Genomic DNA, 17,764 nt, shown 5'->3' on the forward strand with positions numbered 1-17,764 from the left:
ACACTTTTATACAAGCTGTACACTCACTACTTTACATTGTAGCAAAGTGTCATTTCTTCAGTGTTGTCACATGAAAAGATATAATAAAATATTTAAAAATATGTGAGGGGTGCACTTACTTTTGTGAGATACTGTATGATTAAGCTAAAACTGCCTAAAAAAAAAAAAATCTTCACAGGGTGGCACAATATGGGCACCAAATGATCTTTTATTTACACGGAAAATAGTAATCGGCAAAGAAATCCCAACCTGGCCAAAACTCTCTCCCTTAGCAGGCTGTGTCACTTAACTGCTCTGTGCAATGGAATAGCACAGAATGGTCCCCAACCTCCTTTTCTTGGGTCCCCCGCTGGTGCTGCTGGCTCTTCCTCTCCATCCTGCGCCCCACCGGAAGCCGCTTCCCGTATGCTCCCTTCCAAGACCCACTGCTGCGTCCATTGACACAGATAGCGGGACTTTGCTCTGCCCAACACTCCCTCATCACTGGCTTTGACTGACAGCACTGGCAGCCAATGACTCCAGATGATCAAAGACCTGGATGTGAAGGGAGAGAAGAGATGCAGATATGCACAGCGCTAGATCAAATTAGGGCTCAGGTAAGTATTGGGGGAGGAGGGGCAAAATCAATGCCTAACCATTTTTTACCTTAATGGAAGGAATGTATTATGGTAAAAAAAATGTTTAGGCTTTAGAACCACTTTAAACATAGTTTTCAAAGCCGTAGAGGATATAAATCCACTTTGTGTGAACCAAATGCCTTGGTAAAACCAGATGTTCCCTTGTATATGTAGCAGTGACAATCACTGTCCTGCACATAGCCTGTGCAGAGAGGAGAGCTGCGGGAGGGGTAACCCAACAGGCTGCCTGCAGAGGAGGGGCAGATACAAGACCAGTCACCCTGCACAAGGAGTGAGAAGTAGTGACCAGTCTTTATCACAAGAAAGTTCAGAGGTTAGTTCATGCTAGATTACTAAAAGTGAGCTGAACAGATGTACAGACGACACAAATTAATAACACAAGTCTCCTGTATTTAGACAATGTTTAGCCTGGAGTTTAGCATTAAGTTTGCCTGTTCTGCAATCCAACTCATCCAAACTGACTACAGTGCAAAAAACAATACCAAACAATGAAGTGTAGCCTGTAGGCTAAAATGTGTTATACCATACTCCGGAAACGTCAACAGTCAGCCTTAATATGGTTAAATCAATGTGAATATCTCAAGAATTAAGTATCCTCTATATGCACATTACCTTGCTCATGTGGGTATCCTGCATCGGTAGTAGAGGAAAAGGTATCATCATGTATGCTATCTGCTGCTGGAATATCATTGCTCAATCTTTTCTGTAAAATTATTGCAAGGATTAAAAAAAAAAAAATACAAAAGGTTACAGATAAGTGGTTCTAAGTAGCAAGCGTCATCAACCTGTTACTTCTATAACATGTTTTCAAAGCAAAATTGACTGTACCTGAAAGGATACATCTTTTCTAGGTTTTTGCTTTGTGTGGTCTTTAAAAGCTTTTTTGGCCATACTTCTCTGGTGGGTCACAGGAGTTCACTGATTTTTCGCTTTATGAATCAGAGCCAGCTGATAGCGAGCCGATTCCCACTGTCAGCTGACATGGCAGAGCAGCTCAAGGCTTTGGAAGGACCCCGAGCATATTGTTGGGATCTACCTAGCTGCCTAATTAACTGCTGGCCCCCACCTCTCAGGGAACAGCTGAGGGCCAAAGCTAACTTTGCATGTCCCCGCTCCGGCCCAGCGCTCTAGTGAGCGCTGGAGGGGCAGGGCAGAGAGCGGTGACTGATGGTCACTGTTCTCCACTCTGGGCAGATCAAGAACTGAGAAATCAGCCGTCATATAATTGCTCAGTTCTCGGTCTTAGAGCCAACAGTTGCATCATAGGAGGGGAGTTATTTTTTTAAACACAGAAAAGGAAGACATCTTAAATCACATAAGCTATATGGCCAAAATTATGTGGATACTGCTCCAAATTATATAGCTCTCCAGAGAAGGGTATTGTTAATGCTAAAGCATACAAAGACTTTTTAGACAAATGTGAGCTTTTAGTTTTGTGGCAACAGTCCGAGCCTCAACCCTCAATTGAGCCGTCTCGTAGTCAGTTTATTAGGAGCAGTTCTGGCACCAAAAAGAAGATTGCCAATTCCTCTATAGTTTCTAAAGGCCTCTATGTGTAAAGGTGTAGACCCCTTGCTTTGCCTGCTTTCAGACTGTTGCCAATTTAAGTGTTCACTACTAAAACACTATTGAAATTCAAAATGCACGTAAAGGATAACGAAACCCATGAACATAAATGTAATATACTGCAGCTTAGATGTGGTGGTTGCATTCGTTTTCATTCTTTTTTAATATCTTCCTTCTTAGCTATCTTTTGCAAGTTAACAATTGCCCTGCACCCCATGTAACGGAGATGAAGAGATCAGGACATGTTTGATGGTCTATATCATTAGAGCTGCCTAGGGTTACAATCAGGGCTCCCTCCATAGAAACAGTGGAGGAGTGACATAGCCGTTCAGCGACAGGTAAATCTAAAAACAAAAGAAGCTTGAAAAAAGAATGTAACCACTAAATCAAGGACCAGTAAGCTGCAATATAAAACAAACAAAAAAAAAAAAGAATTACCAAGCATTGTATGCATGGAAACTTCTGCATGCAACACCTCCTCGCCCAATAGCTACCATGGGCAGTGATTATTTTCCTCCATTGAGACTCTCTCATATACTGTATAGGCCACATTAGCGGGCCTGTGCAAAATGTCTACTTGCAGTTCTTTTTGTTAGATGGCTTTAAAGTGGTTAAAAGGACACATTTACCAGTTTAATATGGCAAGTTTTCTCACTAACTGATCAAATGCTGCATGATGTATGTTTTTTTTTTTTCCATAATAAATATAAAAATAATGTGTTTGGTTTCTATGTTAAAAGAAATATATATTAGACTAGTTATGGGGTCATTTCACTGTGGTTCATGGGCATCTGACCACCGAATGTCCTGATTGTGCATCTTCGATCACAAAGTCAGACTCACCAAAGAAGCATAAATAACTAGAGAGAGTGGTGAATTAACCACTTTCAGACCGGACCATTTTGCTGGTAAATGACCAGAGGTCTTTTTACACTTTGGCACTGCGCTGCTTTAACTGGTAATTGCGCGGTCATGCAATGTTGTACCCAAACAAAATTTGCGTCCTTTTCTTCCCACAAATAGAGCTTTCTTTTGATGGTATTTGATGGCCTCTGCGATTTTTATTTTTTGCGATATAAACGTAAAAAGACCGCAAATTTTGAAAAAAAATGATATTTTCTACTTTTTGTTATTAGAAAAATCCAATAAACTCAATTTTAGTCATACATTTAGGCCAAAATGTATTCAGCCACATGTCTTTGGTAAAAAAAAAGTCAATAATTGTATATTTATTGGTTTGCGCAAAAGTTGTCACATCTACAAACTAAGGTACGTTTTCTGCAATTTACGCAGCTTTTAGTTTACGACTGCCTATCTCATTTCTTGAGGTGCTAAAATGGCAGGGCAGTACAAAACCCCCCCAAATGACCCCATTTTGGAAAGTAGACCCCCTAAGGAAATTGATAAGAGGCATGTTGAGCCCATTGAATATTTTATTTTTTTGCCTCAAGCGATTGAATAATGACAAAAAAAAAAATTTTTTTTTTTTTTTACACAAAGTTGTCACTAAATGATATATTGCTCACACATGCTATGGGCGTATGTGAAATAACACCCCAAAATAAATTCTGCTGCTTCTCCTGAGTACGGGGATACCACATATGTGGGACTTTTTGGGAGCCTAGCCGCGTACGGGGCCCCGAAAACCAAGCACCGCCTTCAGGCTTTCTAAGGGCGTACATTTTTGAGTTCACTTCTCACTACCTATTACAGTTTTGAAGGCCATAAAATGCCAAGATGGCACAAAACCCCCACAAATGACCCCATTTTAGAAAGTAGACACCCCAAGCTATTTGCTGAGAGGCATGTTGAGTTCATGGAATATTTTATATTTTGCCACAAGTTGCGGGAAAATTACAAACTTTTTTTTTTTTTTTTTTTTTTCACAAAGTTGTCACTAAATGATATATTGCTCACACATGCCATGGGCATATGTGAAATGACACCCCAAAATAAATTCTGCTGCTTCTCCTGAGTACGGGGATACCACATATGTGGGACTTTTTGGGAGCCTAGCCGCGTACGGGGCCCCGAAAACCAAGCACCGCCTTCAGGCTTTCTAAGGGCGTAAATTTTTGAGTTCACTTCTCACTACCTATTACAGTTTTGAAGGCCATAAAATGCCAAGATGGCACAAAACCCCCACAAATGACCCCATTTTAGAAAGTAGACACCCCAAGCTATTTGCTGAGAGGCATGTTGAGTCCATGGAATATTTTATATTTTGCCACAAGTTGCGGGAAAATTACAAACTTTTTTTTTTTTTTTTTCACAAAGTTGTCACTAAATGATATATTGCTCACGCATGCCATGGGCATATGTGAAATGACACCCCAAAATAAATTCTGCTGCTTCTCCTGAGTACGGGGATACCACATATGTGGGACTTTTTGGGAGCCTAGCCGCGTACGGGGCCCCGAAAACCAAGCACCGCCTTCAGGCTTTCTAAGGGCGTTACAGTTTTGAAGGCCATAAAATGCCAAGATGGCACAAACCCCCCCCAAATGACCCCATTTTGGAAAGTAGACACCCCTAAATTTAGGGGTACACTAGTGAGACTAGGTAATAAATGGCGGGTGCCCTGAAACTATAAAAAAATAACTAACCAACCAGCGTCACCTGTAACAGTTATATGGTGATCACTGGTGAAAGGGTTAACTAGGGGGCAATCAGGGGGCTTTATGCGGTAGTATATGGGGGTCCCTGGCGCTATAAAAAGCTGCGGCGAACCTAAATACCTACCTGCCTAACTAGCGTCACCTGTGACACTAATACAGCGATCAGAAAAACGATCGCTTATTAGGCTGGGTTCACACTGGAGCGATGCGGGAACGCCACGAATGCGCGGCGGGTTCCCGCATCGCATGCCTCCCGGCGGCAGTTCACACTGCCCTATGCGAACTGCTGGGAGTGTCAGTGAAATGTTACTGACACCCCCAGATCAGTTCGCATATCGCAGTGCGATCTGCAAACTCGGATCGCATGGTGTGAACACCCATGCGATCCGATTCTGCTGCGGGCCAAAAAAAGGGTCCCGTGCGAATTTGCGGCGGGTGCGGCGGGTGCGGCGAATGGCTGAACTCGAATCGCACAGAGATCGGATGTGATTTGCACTGCAGTGCGGTGCGAATCACATCCGTTCTCATAAACCGCTGCAATGTGAACCCAGCCTTAGTGACACTGGCGACGGGGGGTGATCACGGGGTTAAACCTTTATTGGGGGGGTTAGGGGGGTACCTTAGAACTAAAGGGGGCTAACCCTAACTGCCCTAACAGTTATTAGTCACAAATGACACCCGCCGGGTGATCAGGGGGTTAAACCTTTATTAGGTAATAAATGGCGGGTGCCCTGAAACTATAAAAAATAACTAACCAACCAGCGTCACCTGTAACAGTTATATGGTGATCACTGGTGAAAGGGTTAACTAGGGGGCAATCAGGGGGTTTTATGCGGTAGTATATGGGGGTCCCTGGCGCTATAAAAAGCTGCGGCGAACCTAAATACCTACCTGCCTAACTAGCGTCACCTGTGACACTAATACGGCGATCAGAAAAATGATCGCTTATTAGGCTGGGTTCACACTGGAGCGATGCGGAAACGCCGCAAATCCGCGGCGGGTTCCCGCATCGCATGCCTCCCGGCGGCAGTTCACACTGCCCTATGCGAACTGCTGGGAGTGTCAGTGAAATGTTACTGACACCCCCAGATCAGTTCGCATATCGCAGTGCGATCTGCAAACTCGGATCGCATGGTGTGAACACCCATGCGATCCGATTCTGCTGCGGGCCAAAAAAAGGGTCCCGTGCGAATTTGCGGTGGGTGCGGCGGGTGTGGCGGGTGCGGCGGGTGCGGCGAATGGCTGAACTCGAATCGCACAGAGATCGGATGTGATTTGCACTGCAGTGCGGTGCGAATCACATTCGTTCTCATAAACCGCTGCAATGTGAACCCAGCCTTAGTGACACTGGCGACGGGGGGTGATCACGGGGTTAAACCTTTATTGGGGGGGTTAGGGGGGTACATTAGAACTAAAGGGGGCTAACTCTAACTGCCCTAACAGTTATTACAGTCACAAATGACACCAATGCAAAAAAAAAAAAAAAAAAAAAAAAAATGACATTGGTGTCACTGTGACTGGGGGGCAGGGGTAATTGGGGGGGTGATCGGGGGGTAAAGGGGGGGTGTGAGTGTGCCTGGCATGTTCTACTGTGTGTGTAGAGTGTTGGTGCAACTCACCGATCCGCTCTCCTCCGTGTCGGAACGAAAAATACCGACACGGAGGAGAGAATACATCACTTCCTCTCCTGTGTTTACATTACAGGAGAGGAAGTGATGTCACGGGGGATTCCTATTCGTCGGGAGCGATCGCGAGGGGGTGGCCATGAACGAATGGCCGTCCCCTCGTCCGGGATCGCTCCCGCACGAATACCGACCGCCGCAGGCACCGGGCGGGGGCCCGATCGGGCCCCCGACCCGCGGGAGGCAAGGGACGTACATGTACGCCAATATGCCTGCCCGTGCCATGCTATCGACGTACATCGTCGTGCGGCGGTCGGCAACTGGTTAAAGCTGATCTTCATGTTTTCTGTCACTTTAACCACTTCACATCCAGGCCAATTCTGAAATTTCTCTCCTACATGTAAAATTCATAATTTTTTTGCTAGAAAATGACATAGAACCCCCAAACATTATATATGTTTTTTTAGCAAAGACCATAGAGAATACAATGGCAGTTGTTGCAACTTTTTATCACCTCTAGGCTGGAAAAAAAAAAAAAAAAAAAAAAAAAAAAAAAAAAAAGATTACGGCTTCCCAGCCAGGGTGGCGCCGTTATCTTGAATGCAGGGGCCGGGCATGACATCATAACATCGCGCCCGGCCTCCGAACGATCATAGAGACTCCGGGGACCATCTGGTCCGCCGGAAATCTCTATGTTATCATCCGGGGGCCAGCGGATCCTGTGACCGACTCACCGATGGAAGCGGTGAGTCGGTAGAAGCAAAGGAGGGTGGCGGGAGGGGGGGACGTCCCCTCCTACCACCCGTAAGAACCATAAAGCGGCGGAACAGCCGCTATGATCATTCCTTATGGTGCAGGGAATCGCCGGCTGAAAATGCCGATATCTGAATGATGTCTGTGGCCTCAGGCATCATTCAGATATAACCACTGAAAGTCGAGGCTGTCCCAGGACGTCCACCCGGCGCAAAGTGGTTGTTTGGATCAAACTGGTCCAAACTATTTCCTTCCCCAAGTGCTGGACTGGCTCCAAGCACTGTTCGAACTGTATGTAGCTTCAGACCAAGACTTCCCATCTCTCACCCAAAGTCGGTCTGAGTGGCACTTAGCGCTTCATGGGCAGCTTTCTATTCTGTGAATGAATACAGAGCTTCCTCTGATTGGCTGAGTCTGAGTGTGTGACATCATCAGCCCGCTCTCCATCAGATGAAGCTTTGTTATCATCTACAGAATACAAAGCTGCCTATCAAATGCTGATCGCCCCACAGACCGACTCTTATTTTGGTCCGGGCGTGATACGGGAAATCTTGGTCTCACAGCTAGAACCCAGCACTGTGTACTGCATGTAGCTGAAGCTACACACGGCTCCATACATCGTTCAGAGCCAGCGCAGCACTTGAAGGAAGGAAATAGTTTGTTTGGACCAGCTTGGTCTAAAAAAACTATTTAAAGTGACAGGAAACAGAGATCAGCTTTAAACCAACATTTACTTGTATGCAAAATCAAACTTCAAATTAAAATACCATTAACACAATACAGCACAAATAAAAAGGGATACAAGTGTATAAACTCTACTTACCTTTTCTGGTACACACTGGGTTGAAGACAGAGGCTCAAAGGATGAATCGATCGTTAGCTGGGACTCAGTTTCTGGTTTACATTTTCCATCTGTGGGACTGGAAGTGTACAAAGAAGTGACTCTGCAGTGCAGATATATATTCTGTTTATTCCTAGGTGTCTGTTAATGCTTAGAAGAGCAGATTTTGCAAACAGCTAAGTATTTGTAGACATGTGTAGTATCTATACACCAGTTTATATGCACCAAATCATTTATTGTGTGTTATTCTATACAGCATTGATCTGAAACAATATGTGCATTTTCTTTATAAACTAAGTGTATTCATAGATGTAAAATAGACATGGCAAAAAAAAGGACATTGAGACTACCCATAGTCCTACAATACTAGTACAAAGACATTCAAGCTAAAGGCTCATTAATCTGTAACCTGGATGTAGATGATGACTGCTGCAAAACTTCTTCCTTTGTTGCTGCTCTATTATCTTTCTGCAGTGTGGACAGTGTTAAGCTGAATATTTATTAATACAAGTGAAGCAGACATCTTTAAGGAGATCAACATGTAATGCTCATCTAAGCAGTGTCTCCAGTGCAGCGGGCAGCCATCTTGGCTGGGTCTGGATCAATGCTGGGGGACTGAGATTGGCTGATGCAACAATGCAAGGAAATGTGTGTCTGCTGATTGCTGAGAGGAAAAAAAAAAGGGGGTTGGGGGTATGGAAACGAGGGGCTCTCAGCAGGACTGAAAAAGAGGAATCACAGCAACTCCTTTCCCTGTCTAAGGATGTGAAATTAATCAGAGCATGAAGAATAGAGCACCCTGGGTGTGTTAAGAAACTAACATTATATACGTTCATCTGTTGTCTGCTGGAAGCGGTTGTGCTTTCTTCAAGAACCACATCAACTGTTATAACAAGATAGGACTGCCTTTCTATACTACCAGGTAAATGCAATTTCGTTCTGTTCCTCATAATTCTGCAGGTGTTTAACCAGAATTCTCAGAGTAATGTTATGGCCTTTGATTGTTTGTATAAGTACATTTTCTTAAACCCTCTTCTTTTAGGCTACGCTTGGCTTAATAAATTCTTTGAAATACCTCGAGATGTGTCACCTTAGGGTGTGCAGAGAAATCACAAAACAATTCAGTGGCTCCTCTGGCAGTAGCGCTAAACATCGAAGTAAGACCACTCATTTGAAGATCTTTTTTTTACATACAATAGATCTCCAGAAAATGTATCTGAGCTGGCATTTTTTGGCTACTTTCCAGCAATATTTTTTTGCACTAGTTTGTAGTCATCTTATCATAATCAAATATCCATACACAAAACACACATTCATTTCCTGTATCTGGTAGCATAGTTTTCATTGTATCTGGTGTTTGGCAAAAAAAAATCTGATAGAAAAAAATAAATAAATATGTAACATTAGAAAATTGGAGATTGCACCGTGCCATAAAAATATAAACTCAAAAAGCTAATAAAACATATAAAGCTGCTCCCCAATGGGTATGGTGGTACTCATAGGCAATTAAGTGAAGTGTAGAGGGGTGCTGTGTGATAATTACTTCTAGTAAATAAATCTATGAAGCTTTGATCAGATATAAAAAATACATGCATATATTTTACCAATTAATCAATTGGATTAATCTGCTGACAGTGAAGCCAACCATGATTATATAAATAAAATAGATAGTCTCAAACAAAAGTTCATAGTGATCAAAAACAGATTCTTCTGTGTAGATAATCCTCCAAAGAAGTAGTGGATATTCCTTCACCAAACACTATAAGGACACCCAACGTGTGCTAGGTAAATGATCTGCTAACCAGAAATATTTGACTTCTTTAATTAAAAAGAAAGTCAAAGACGCTTTGGCAGGATAATGCCTGCTCACATGTAAAAAGGCTAGAAATGTATAGGAACCTTCCTCCTCAGAGTTATGCGTGGGATACGTGGAAGAAATAGTAAAAATCCATAGCGTAATTCTATTTATTATAACAATCCATAGTGTAATTCTATTATAAAAGGCATAAAAAAGTGCAAAATCTGAACAATTTCACATGTAACAACATGTAAAAATTGCCTTTACCCGGCACTGGGGCTGCTGGATGGCTGTGTATGGCGCCTTGCTTCCGCCTCCGTGGTTGGCGTGCACTCCACCACCTGGAAAACTGCCAGAGGGACCAGAAGTGTCGTGGAATAGCATGACCAGGTACCGCCGAGCGGCCATCCAGCAGTAACCAGCCAGCAGCCCCAGCTCCGGGTAAAGGCACTTGTACATGTAAGCGGCCATTTGGCTTTTGCACTTTTTATCACTGAGAACTGACAGCTTCTAGGAGGGAGTAGAAAAGTTACAGAAAAGACCAATGCAGCCAGCAGAGCAACCAAATGGAAAAGTTTTAAGGCTATATTAACACAATGCAAAGCTTTAAAACTGACAGCAACAGATTTTAGTTAATTTAATTGAGATAACTGAACACTGACCTTTGAGGTCCTTGAGCAACAGACTCTGCACATGCAGCCATGTTCCATATCTCCTCTTTGCCAGTATTGCCTCCATTTTCGGAATCTTTAAATAAAAAATAATAATAAAAATTTAACCATTTACTGTTGCACTTAACTGAAACTTGCGTAGGGTAACCGTGAACATGCTTGAGTGGACGTATGGCGAGGAGGCCACTGTTACAATTGGAAAAGCTGTCACAAATGCCTGTAACCTAGGTGGTCTGTAGTTGGGACACCGCTGTACTAATTATCTGGCCTGTCGACTAGGGGGACTCTATGAAGAGGATGTTTGCCCTAAACTCCTCTATTTAGGTGCATCTTACTATACACTGTACATATTGTACCCTATGCTACATATTTTAACTTAGAAGACACCACACAGCTGTGAGTTTATCCAAGTACATTGGCCCTCTATGATCCATCTTGGACAGTTGATATTCTGGATGACCGTTGGTTATTTTTAAAGCTATCCCAATAGTTCTACAGTGCGTTAACACATACTAAGACCACTTTCACACCGGGGCTTTTTCAGGCGCTTTTGGGCTAAAAATAGCACCTGTGAAGTGCCTGAAAAACACCTCCCCTGCAGTCCCAGTGTAAAAGCCCGAGTGCAAAGCGCTGCTGCATGAGCACATTTAACTCTTTATTTGGCCGCTAGCGTGGGGTTAAATGTGCCCCCCTAGCGGATGAATAGCGCAGCTAAAATGACGGTAAAGCGCTGCTAAAACTAGCGGAGCTTTACATTCAACGCAGCCTAATATTCCCCTAAGTGCCTGAAGAAGTGCAATGGAGCAAAACATGTAGAGCTTCAGCTTGCTACATCAACTTACACCAAGCCCATCCAGACATTGACGGCTACAATTCACTGGCGCTGTGATTATGGATACGATGGGGCCTTTTTGGTGGTTTTGTTGATGTCCATGCTGTAGTTTGGGTAGTATGCTATTGTGAGAATTTTAACTTGCATTATAATTTTTTGTAAATTTGGAATAAAATATATACTTTGAGGCTGCTTTCACACTGTGGCGAGCAAATAAAGGGTTAAATGAACTCATGTAGAGCCGCTGCCTAAGCGGTGCCGATTCATTTCACCGCTCCAAAGATACTGCTTGCAGGACTTTTTCTAACGTCCTGCAAGCACAGCGCCCCAGTGTGAAAGAACTCAGGTTTTCACACTGGGACTGCAGGGGAGGCGTTTTTCAGGGACTGTTGTTAGCCCAAAAATGCCCGAAAAATGCCTCATTGTGAAAATGGTCTATGACATTTGTGCATCTTGGTGCCCATAATGGTTCACTAATAATTTTTCTATAACTTTTGGGATGTGGCACTGTTAACTATACTCGGATCCAAATGAACACCCTGTGAGGATGCAAACATACTCTAACAGTGAACAAACCAAAATGTAAATGAATAAAACGTTCAAAAATGCATTCTAAAAATAATTGTTTTTTTCTTAGTTTACAGTACCAAGTCTGAAATATTTAAAAGGTGTTTACTTTTATTTTAAAATGACATACTATAAGACAAATGGCACTAACTACTAAACACACAAAACACAGCAGCACAATTATTTCTTGAAAATGTAATAATTAATAGGTTAGAGAGAAAATGTAGAAATGTTAATTGTGCCTAAGTAGTACCCTAAAAAAAAAAAAAAAAATGTACCCTTTGTCTGGAATTCCTTCTGAAAATAACGCACTTCCTTGTATGCAAATGTAACAAAAATTAAAATACTGTGCTATCTGAGAAACAAAAATGATTTACACTCATGTAAATCTAAAACTCTGCTGCAACTTCTTGAGACATACACAATATCATACAACATTACCAATCAGCACAACTTAAATTTTTAATGAATACTCCAAGTGATACCTTAATTACGTGACACAAACAAATTTTATATGCAATTTTTGGCAATTCAAAATTATACAATTGGTAAAAACAGCATGTAGAATTGAGTCGGCCAGGATGTCAGGCATGACGAAGCGTACGCAGTGAGGAGCGACGTGCTGACGTTACCACATGTACGCAGGTCAGAAGCAACAAGTTGCAATCGAGAGCCGGCTGGCTCGATTCTACATGCTGTTTTTAAACAACCTAATTGTAAGTGCAATTTTGCTCTTTTTTAATCAAATAAATTAAGGATTTACACTATGCAAGCCTTTATTGTCTTTCCATGGGGACCTATTGAATGCATTTGTATATGAGGCTTTTCATTGGTGAGGACTCAGAGCATTGGCGCACAACACAGAGACCCGAGGCGGGGTAATGACCCACAAGCGCATCTGATCTTCCATAACAGGAGATGATTTAAGTTGGTAAGCGGCAGTGCATGCAGAGGTGGAGGCACTATCCCATTTCTTTTTGCACTCTTCTTGTGGTGTTTTGTTTGTGTGCCACCACGGAGGAATACATTGGTGTACCACTTTCACTACGTGGACTCTTGGCTTTTTTTCCTGTCATGGACTAATTTGTGACTTTTTCACCAATTGTATCATTTTGTATTACCAAACACATTTTTTTTACAGGATTACATATAAAATGGTTTATGTGTCACATAATTAAGGTATCACTTATGCCGTGTACACACGACCGGACTTTCCGGCAGAATAGGTCAGACAGAATCATTCCGTCGGATAGTCTGATCATGTGGGCTAATCCGATCATTTTTCTTTAAAAAATTCAGACGGCCCTTGAAATAGAACATGTTTCAAATCTTTCCGATGGACTCAATTCCTATCGGGAAAACCGTTTGTCTGTATGCTGGCCCGACGGACCAAATACGATGCAAGGGCAGCTATTGGCTACTGAACTTCCTTTTCTAGTCCCGTCGTATGTCATCACGTTCAAAACTAACGGGCATCCAAACGGACATCCAAACGTTCAAAACTAACGGACATCCAAACGGACATCCAAACGGACATCCAAACGGACATCCAAACGGACATCCAAACGGACATCCAAACGGACATCCAAACGGACATCCAAACGGACATCCAAACGGACATCCAAACGGACATCCAAACGGACATGTGTGAGCAAGTTCGTTCATGCGGAAGTCCGTCGTACTCTGTTGAAAGTCCGTCGGGAAGACCGTCTGACCTTTTCTGCCGGAACTTCCGGTCGTGTGTATGTGGCATTAGAGTATTAATTACCAATAAGCGTAACTTGAATTTTTAATGTGTTTGGTTGGCACAGTGGTATAGTGGTTAGCACTCTCACCTAGCAGTAAAAAGGGTCGCTGGTTCAAATCCCACCTACGACACTACCTGCCTGGAGTTTGCATGTTCTCCCTGTGCCTGTCTGGGTACTCTGGTTTCCTTCCACACTCCAAAGACATGCTGGTAGGTTAATTGGCTTCTGCCCAAAAATTGGCCCTAGTATATATATATCGTTGAATGCGAGTTGGGGACCTTGGATTGTGGGCTCCTTGAGGGCCGGGACCGATGTGAGTGTGTACTCAGGTGGAACTGGATAAACTGGTGTCTTTATTCAACCTTACCAACTATGTAACTATGTAACTATGTATGCAAATGTGCCTAGGCACTCCCACGAGATGCGAGTCTAGATTTACACTGGGAGCGGCTGCGGATCGCACAGGATCGCTGTGCGTCCATGGGATGTGATAATGCCATGGTAATGCTTACTGTTCTTCTTGCTGAAAGCTCTTACATGAGGAAGAGAAATTTCAACCTCTACCAAGATGGCCACCGCCACACAGCGATAAAGTGTGGGACAAGGCATTATGAGTCAGTAAAGGGGAAATATCAACTGCAGGGGGACCACAAGTAACACTGGTGACTAGTTCTAGGCCTCTTGCCTGCCTTTTTATGGACACAGCTTTCAGAGTTCAGTTACTTTTAAATGCCTAATAAAAAGTCTGCTTATCTATTTATAAGATATAGATCTGACTCACATTCATCAGCTGACAACATTATTTTTCAATCATAAAGACTATTCCTTTCATGCAACATCTGCATTTATTTGCCACAAAACATAACCTCTATGCAATTTCAGACATACAGCCTACCATTCATACTACCATTTATAAAATATTCCCCTTCCATTTATATTGAATGGAATTTCACCATTTCTTGTTTGCCTTCTCGAAACTGGAAAATCCCTATGTCTATTGAAAGACAAGCTGTTAACCAATGGATTTGATGCACAATTACAGCTCATTAAAAGCATATCTAAGCATAGCTAAGCTCAAGATTAAAAATATAATATATTCATATATATGAATTAGTTCTCTTTTTTTAGAATAAGACATTTTTTTGGCCAGTATAGAAAATATCTGTTGATCTTGCCAGAAATGCAATGTCCTTGTCACTTCCTGTGAGTTGAAAAATTAGCACAATGATATCTCTGTTTTGCAAAACACTATTCTCATTAATTCTCCATTTCACAGAGATGAACAAAGACAGACATGTTTGAAGTCCAGCCTGTGTGACAACCTTGGCTCCTTCCATAGATACTATAGAGTGTAGATACAAATTAACAGGAAGTGTGTCGTTTGCAGCATTTCTAGGGGAACAAAAGCAGAAAAAGCCTAAAATAAACAAAAAAGGTAAGCATTTTGGTTTTGGGTTTAGCTATGCTCCACATGTTTATTTACACAAACACTTGCCCGAAAAACACATATGAAGGTGGAAAGGTTAATATTCCTTGAGTCAAATCTAGGCTTTTTACAGAGATCTCATGCCCCAAACAATTTCAAGCCTGTTAAATACTGTTGGAACGTTGACCGATTCAGAGGAACAGTGGATGGTCCTGCCGGCTTGACAAACGTCAATTACTCAGTCAACATTTGTTGAAAATGCTGGACTGAAAATGGTCAGCCAAACAGTGCAGCACTTTACAAAATAAAGAGAAACAGTACAGCTACAGTACAATTCAAGACTAGAGGATTGGGGGGGCTTCTCAAAAAAGCTTACAATCCAAAAGGAAGGTCAAGTGATACAAATGGTAGTAACTGTTTAAAAGAAGGGGGCGGGTTGTTTGAAAATGTAAAATTCACTTGCTAGCTAGAGCTAGGATAAAGTTCCCTGAAGACACAGGTTTTCAGGGAATTGTCTAAAAGGCAAAGTAGGCGATAGTGGTTGGGGTAGGGAGTTCCAGAGGATGGAAGAGCCTCTGGAAAAGTCATGAGCATGAGTATGGCAGGAAGGGACAAGGGAGCTAAAAAGCTGAAAGTCTTTGGGTGAGTGAAGCGGACAGTTTGGGTGATATTTTGTGATGAGGTTGGTACTTTAGCAGATGCAGTGTTGTAAATGGCTTAATAAGTGGTTTGTCAACATGCTGAATGCAAATTCAAGTGGAGGAATTGATAGAGAGAGGAGGCAGACACTCGACAGTTGGTAAGGTGGATGAGTGAAGGCAATCTCTTTAAATGTGTCATGGGTACAAACGTTGGTTTGTTATTTTGTAACCCTACAAAAAATCTAATCCTATCCACACCCAGTTTAAAAAAAAAAAAAAGCCCCCCTTTGAAAATGGAGGTCTCTTTAAACCTTCAGGCTGGGTTCACATTTAATTCGTATGCAGCTCACAGCAGGGGTCCGGTGTGTCCTTGTTCTCCATTTCAGGGACAAATTAGGTCCAAATATTTACCTGAATTCGGACCTGAAACAGAGCCAAAGATGCACAGGATCCCTGTGCAATGCGCTCCACGGCCTCCCGGAGATGTGTGAACCGGTTCCATTGAGATCCGGTGAAGATATTTGCCAGCACACCATGGAACGACACAAGTGGCGTCCAAATGGGTGATTTATTGCATGATCGCAACACGATCGTATTGTGATCATGCAATAAATCACCCGTTTGGACGCTACTTGTGTCGTTCCATGGTGTGCTGGCAAATATCTTCACCGTGACTTGAACCAGAATCCAGCTGGTTGTTGCTACAGCACCCAAATCTGAGGCCGCGTACACACGCGGGGACTGTTCGCTCAACTTTGTCCGCTGAACAGTGTTTCAGCGGACAGTCCGCTCGTGTGTGGGCTTCAGCGGACAGTTTCAGCGGACAGTTTGACGAACAAAGTTTTTCGGAAATCCCGAAAAACTGTCCGCTGAAACTTGGTTTGAGCGGACAGTCCGCTCGTGTGTAGGCTTGTTCGGCAAACTAAGTCTCGCGCATGCTCAGAAAGAATTTACACGCCGAAGGTTGCATTGCAGTGTATAGGACGTCGTTTTCTAGTCCCGTCGTACGTGCCGTTCACGTCATCGCGCACGGTTTCAGCGGCCTGTTCGTTCGTCGTGTGTGGGCAAGTCCGTCCATGCTAATTTTGAGCGGACTGTCCGCTGAAACTGTTTGACGAACAAAGTTGAGCGAACAGTCCCCGCGTGTGTACGCGGCCTAAGAGCGCATCCAGGAACGTGTGTGATGGGAATATAAAGTACTACTAGTATTCCATTGAGATCCGGTCACACTCTCCTGTCATGCAAATTGGATGAAACCCGCTTCCAATTCTCATAAGTGTGAACCCAGCCTTATTGACTAAAGGACGTAGCTCTACATACTAATTGATGGTGTATTCCCACATCATTGTTGATCACCCATGCAAGTGTTTCCCTGAAGGAATACATGCCCAAAGGACCATGTGCTGGAGGTAACATAAGGGTGCACGGTCACATGCATTGTATACTTGCTCTGATTAGGGTATCACTAAGAGCCTTGCAACCTACCCCATCTACTCTCAGTTGGTAGTCACTGTCATTTGACAGCAATCATACAATAATACAGTTTTCAAAAAACCGCTTTGCTATAAAAATGAATCTCTCTCTGCCATTTACCATCACTAGGCAGAGAGAGAGTGACTGCTATACTTGTATTGGTCTGCATATCTCATCACATTAGTAAACGTTTCCTATGGGATCTAATCCACTCCAGGACTTGGCTTTTGCCACTTCCTGTTTAGAGAGAACGTCGCCTGATATGGGCAAACATAGGAGGGGACCAACAAATGGAATAAACTCAGGGCACTGCTGTTTGGGCTGGCGTTGTCCCAGGCCAGATTAGAGAACGCAAACTAAAATACAAAACTAGCAGCATAGAAATCTTAAAGAGAATGAGGCAATTCGTTGTTCTGTTTACAGAAATATCTACAATATAATGTTCACATACTGAATATATGGGCAAAATACCATCAGGGAATGTTAAAATGTAGAGCAAAAAGTGTTATTCTAAGTGAAAGTGACAACTAATAAGGGTGAAAAAAAAAAAAAAAAAGCAGAAAACATTGG

General features: G+C 42.8%; 1 protein-coding gene across 4 annotated transcripts in view; it reads right to left on the minus strand.

Moving 5' to 3' along the window:
- The window catches only part of LOC143978153 (synaptotagmin-like protein 2), a 133,255-nt gene that overhangs the window by 45,637 nt on the left and 69,854 nt on the right, over nt 1-17,764 (minus strand). For all 4 annotated transcript variants that reach the window (XM_077478857.1, XM_077478837.1, XM_077478844.1 and 1 more), the window contains 3 exons: nt 10,499-10,583; nt 8,021-8,117; nt 1,251-1,341 (listed from right to left, as the gene is read on the minus strand). In XM_077478857.1, the coding sequence (XP_077334983.1) occupies nt 1,251-1,341; nt 8,021-8,117; nt 10,499-10,583 (273 nt within the window). The remainder of the gene's footprint in view (nt 1-1,250; nt 1,342-8,020; nt 8,118-10,498; nt 10,584-17,764) is intronic.

Source organism: Lithobates pipiens, unplaced genomic scaffold (genome assembly GCF_037356315.1).
Source record: "Lithobates pipiens isolate NorthernLeopardFrog02 unplaced genomic scaffold, aLitPip1_a1.2 Scaffold_1, whole genome shotgun sequence".
Taxonomy (NCBI): domain Eukaryota; kingdom Metazoa; phylum Chordata; class Amphibia; order Anura; family Ranidae; genus Lithobates; species Lithobates pipiens.